At 48.3% G+C, this 5,468-nt stretch overlaps 1 protein-coding gene across 1 annotated transcript; it reads left to right on the top strand.

Annotated features, from left to right (window-relative positions):
- Window positions 1-1,831: 1,831 nt before the first annotated feature.
- On the top strand, window positions 1,832-3,759 carry lrrc52 (leucine rich repeat containing 52). Its single transcript, XM_031868216.1, has one exon. The coding sequence runs from the start codon at window positions 2,441-2,443 to the stop codon at window positions 3,101-3,103; it is 663 nt and encodes a 220-aa protein (XP_031724076.1). The 5' UTR covers window positions 1,832-2,440; the 3' UTR covers window positions 3,104-3,759.
- Window positions 3,760-5,468: the final 1,709 nt, after the last annotated feature.

The following is a 5,468-nucleotide window of genomic DNA, read 5'->3' as shown; positions in this document are numbered from 1 at the left end:
CACACACACACACACACACACACACACACACACACACACACACACACTCGCAAGGAAACATCCGAGCAGACAAAAACAACACAAAGTGCACACACACACAACCTTACAAACACAAGGCCTCCAAATAGCATGTAACTGCGACACACACACACACACTAACATGGGAATACACAAGCACCTCTGGAAGCTGACACCGTTTGGAGCAGTCAGTCAGGGAGGAAAGTCACGTTAATGATTCTGAGAACACGATCCGGAGAGGCCATTTAGACAGCAAAGTCCACGACAGAGGGATCAGAAAGGTGTTCGTTCTCGCCCTCCAGGCTGCTCTGCACTCGGCGGAGCTTTCCTTCAGTGGTGGTGCAGATATATATGTTACATGAAGAGCGGCACAAAGGGCCGTCAGTGCCATAACACTAACATGTTATCCATTCGCTCTTCGTCTGTTTTATATTATAAGCTCACATTGTTTTGTTTACTTAGTCATAAAAGTTTTCTTCTTGTGAACCCTGAATTTCAGTTTGCTTGACAATGACTTATAACAACTTCAATTAAAGACTTATTTTCTCACATTGTTTCATTTGAATATACAATAAATAAACTTAATTTAATTGAATTATTTCCTACCCCGATAATCATTTAACAACCTCCACTTAGGGGAGTACTGAGCCCATGCTGGCTGGAAGCTTTAAAGGAATAGTTTGACATTTTGGGAAATTCACTTGATGAAATAATAGATACCACTTTGATATCTGTACAGTGAAAATGTAGCTGCAGAAACAGTCACAACCCTCTGTAAAGCATCATTTTGTCGTTTTACCAATTAAATAAACGAGATATAACGTGTTGATTAGTGAACGTTAGAGGTGCTGGTGTTTGTGCTAAGATAAGAAAGAAATATGTCGAGCTTTCCCTTTAAGTCTGAATTACACAACATCTGGGAAACAGGATAAAACCTTTCATTCATTGGCTGTAATGATGCTACAGTGACATCTGTTTGGCCCTTGAAGAAAGCACTCTTAAAAAATGCATTCATATTGCATCCAAAAAGGAGTAGCTGCTCGTAAATGATCAGTAATTATACTAATTATTAGAATATTGAAGTCTCTTTACCAATGACTTTAATTACAGCTAATCATTCATTATTTATTCATATCCATGGCACTCAAAGGAACATACCAGCACGACAAATCTATGGTTGTGATGGCAACTATCACGCCATTTAGCATTCAAATGTAATACATCTTAAATGAATCCGTCATATTATTCCAAAGTCTACCTTTAACTGCTTTTGTTCCATTGAATGACACAGTAATGAGACGTTGGCAGCAAAATGTGGACGCCTGAATGTGTGACTTCCCAAATAAAATATTTAAGTATGCCAAAAAAAAGAAAAACGAGCACACACAATAATCCAATTTGATGTCAACAAGACATTGGGGGGACAGAATGAGGAGACACTGGGCCACATGGGATAAGATAGGCCTGTTAAATAGAGGATGCTGCGCGCGTGCACACAGAGTGAGAGAGAGAGAGAGAGAGAGAGAGAGAGAGAGAGAGAGAGAGAGAGACCTGTCTTCTCATTACTTTGAGTTCCTCTGGACGCCTGGTTTTCTCAGCAAGAAGAGCGCCGCCTGCTGACGTCACCATTGCAATCAAACCAGCGCCAACTCACGCGCAACACAAACACAAAGCACGCACGTGTGTGCGCGTGTGTGTGCAGAGCTGCAGAGTGTGTGCGGTGCGCACAGGGAGGCGGAGCGCAGGGGGCGGTAGGGGGGAGAGTGGGATCACCACAGCGCAGCGGAGAGTCAGAGCACAGAAGCGGTCTGAGCTCAGGAGTAGAAGCACGCGCAACTCTCTCCATCTCGCGACTCGTGTGCCGGCCAGCAGTGAACGACACACACACACACACACACACACACACACACACACAGACTAACACAGTCAAGGACATACAGCGGGGAGTCTCCATCCAGGATTTTTGGATTCTTTTGTCATGGCATTTGTTTGGAAAGTAAATAAACAACGCACTCTGCAGGAGACAACTCATTCACAAAGATGAGTCACCGACAACATCCAGAGCTCTCTGTGGTCTTCACACGCGGGACAAAGTCCGGTAAGCTGCGCGATCCTCACCCACGGAGCGAGAAGCGTCTCTCGGTCACCTTCTGAAAGAAAGAAAAAAAGAAAAATGTCTCGTGGCGACGAGCGTCGCGCGCCAGAGCGCGTGTGAGTGACTGACCGATAGTCTTTCTGAGAGAGAGAGAAAGAGAGGCTGGATATAAACAGCAGCCGGGCTTCCAGGCAGCGACAGCCAGACACTCCGAGCAGCCCCCTCGCCTCTCTCTCAGCTCCGCACACCCATGCAGGATGCCCGGAGAGCGCCGGGGAGTCCTGGTCCAGCTCAGCCCGAGTTCATGACGCTCTGGGTGGCCTCGTCATGCGTCTCTTGCCCGAGCCCAGCGCCCAGTCCCTCCGGCTCCTCTTCCTCTTTGTCTTCGTGATGGGGGTGACCCCGTCTCCGGCTCTCACGGCCGGCTGCCCCGACAGATGCGTGTGCGACGACCAGCTGGTGGTCCAGTGCGCCGGGCAGGAGCTCACCCTGTTCCCCAACGACCTGCCCCTGGCGACCCGGCAGCTCATCATCTCCAACAACCGCATCGGGGACCTTCCGGCGCTGCAGCTCAACTACCTGTCCGATCTGGTCTATCTGGACTGCAGCAACAACTCCCTGACCGAGATCTCCGAGTCCACATTCGGGAATTTGCGGAAACTCGCCTACCTGGACATGTCGTTCAACACGCTGCTGCAGATCGAGGACCGGACTTTCGGGCCCCTGGCGTCCCTGGTGATGCTGCGGCTGACGGACAACCCGAGTCTCGGGGAGATCCACCCGGACGCCTTCTCGGAGAACATGGCTCTGCAGGTGCTGGACGTGAGCCGGAACAACCTGACGGCCCTCAACATCAGCAGCCTGATCGCCCTGCCCACTCTGCGGTCCCTAGGGCTCAGCGGGAACCCGTGGAGCTGCGACTGTGACACGGAGGACCTCTGCCTCTGGGTGCAGATCGAGGGCTTCAAGTTCCAAGGTGAGGATGGATGAAGTCAACACATATATGTCAGTGTCACACACACACACACACACACACACACTATAAACTATCAAAAATTAGAGTTATTTTCTTAAAAGACCACATTCCAAAAAGTGGCGTGTAAAACGAGGCCTGTTCATGTTCAGGTGTCAGCCGTCTGACCTCCTGCAGGTGATCCCTGGAAGCGGGGATCCTCTGTTCCTCTGCTATACGCCTGTACGAGCCAGAGACGCTCCAAGGTCTCATCGTTTGTTATTGTTACAACGGCTCATTTTAGATAATGTGATTGTGGGCGCTTGGTCAACTCGTCCCCAGCGACGGTGGGCCACTTATGGCTCCCCTCCCCTTTTAGTTTGTGCATATGTATGCATGGCCACACGTTGAGTTGCAGAGTCAGATGCAGACTCTCTCTCTCTCTCTCTCTCTCTCCGCTACACACACACACACACACACTCGGACTCCAGAGCTAATGGTTTGACCTCAGAGTCAGAGCAATCCGAAGATTTCTGTCCCTCCGCAACACAATCCGCCCTTCACGTCTCAATAATGTTTCGAGTTTAACCCAACGAATCAGCACACTTGTGTTACGCTTACTTGGAAACAGCCACCTTAGCCGTCTATTTCCTAAACAGGAGGATGATGCTTTGCTGGTAGAAGTTAATTGAGCTCAGTCCTCAGAAGGTGAACTGGTCTTGAAACAATGTTTGAGAACATCACATTGATCTTACTGCATTGCCTCTCTGGGTCCTAAAGGCGCGAGATAACGCTGAGAGGATGATTTTGTCCTTTTGTACCTGTTTTTTTCCCTTCTCTTTATGGCTAGCCTCTCCCATCTGCACACTTGTACAAACACACACACACACACACACACACACACGGCGTGTACCTGTGTGTGCGCTGGCGCTCCCACCGTCATATGCTTTGGCCCTTCAGTCCAGATGGTTAATGATGATGCTCAAAAAAGCTGGACTCCTATGCTCCCGTTAAGGACAGCGTGTTCGTGTGGTGTGTGTGTGTGTGTGTGTGTGTGTGTGACTCACTACAGTCAAGTGTGTGTGAGTCAGTGTGTGATCTGGAGGAGAGGAGACCCTAAGGCCGGGGCTTGTGGGAAACAGGAATGAGATTACTGTAAGGAGACGAGGGGCTTGAGATGGAAGGCCACTTGAAGACAGCAGCTCCCCAAAGTAGTTATCCACCTTTACTTTCACACTGCACTGAAGTACGCTCAAGAACTGGCACACACACACACACACACACACACACACACACACTGCACGCACTCTGCTCTGCTGTTCATACCACTAGAAGCCCAGTACTTACACAAACACATTTCTGTATAAAAGGAAAATGTTCTAAGAGAAGGGCTTTTGAATCGTAAGTGACACAACACACCGGCAGCTTATTGTTTCGCTTTGTCCTGTTTGAGTCACAGCTGATAATCATAGACTGTGTATATAAGAAGTGGACGTAGTCACCGTGACGTCACCCACTGGTTTGTGGACTACGGTTTGGAAGCCTCGAGTTTTTGTCATTATGGCCGCCGCCATCTTGGTTTTTTTCTGCCACCAGAAGTGACACGAGAGGGTGGAGCTAAGTCCAACCGAACGCTGAATGAAATTTTTAGGCGACAAAAGATGCTACAATGAACTTTCATGACCTGTAAACAAACTGTGAAAGGGTTAAAGTTTTAAGACGAAAACACCGACAACTCTCAGACCGGACAACGCTGCGGTAGCAGGAGTCGCCCCCTGATGGACATTAGACAGAATGCAAGTTTAAGGCACTTCACTTGACAGAATTGGAGGTTGCTAATAACTATAAAATCGCAGCTGTTTTTTTACCATCACTATACACTTTAAAAGTTCTAAACGTGACCAGAGGAGTTGGGACTGTAAACCCCTCAGGAACACACTTCACTGTTAAGACACGCTCCGTCTCTCAGACTCACGATAAATCACGTATCGATGTGCGATGTGGCACTCATAAACAACTCCGGGAACCGGTTTAACGGAGTGAATGGGGTCAAGTGAGTGAGTGTGTGTGTGTGTGTGTGTGAGTGTGTGAGGGCATGTCGAGTGTTTGTGTGGTCATGAATGCCCTCCGATCTGACTGCAGGGTTGTGAGTCTGATGTACAGAGATTCCAGCTGTCGCTGCCTCTCAGTTTGAATGTGAATCAGGTGCATGCAAGTGTGTGTGTGTGTGTGTGTGTGTGTGTGTGTGTGTGTGTGTGTGTGCTACCAGTCTTTACACTGTAGCTCATTTAGGACTCTTTAATATCACTGCTGATTGCCTAGGTTTTAATAAGCACTTTGATTATTGCTGGAACGATCTTCTGATTGAGTTTATTTGCTTTCAGTTGTAGTTCCAGTTGTAAT

Source organism: Anarrhichthys ocellatus, unplaced genomic scaffold (assembly GCF_004355925.1).
Source record: "Anarrhichthys ocellatus isolate YVR2014 unplaced genomic scaffold, GSC_Weel_1.0 scaffold42, whole genome shotgun sequence".
Classification (NCBI taxonomy): domain Eukaryota; kingdom Metazoa; phylum Chordata; class Actinopteri; order Perciformes; family Anarhichadidae; genus Anarrhichthys; species Anarrhichthys ocellatus.
Note: the sequence above shows the minus strand (reverse complement) of the source record. Positions and strands in the feature narration are given on the sequence as shown.

Coding starts and splice junctions, on each gene's coding strand:
- lrrc52 (XM_031868216.1), top strand. CDS start 2,441: ATGCGTCTCTTGCCCGAGCCCAGCGCCCAGTCCCTCCGGCTCCTCTTC.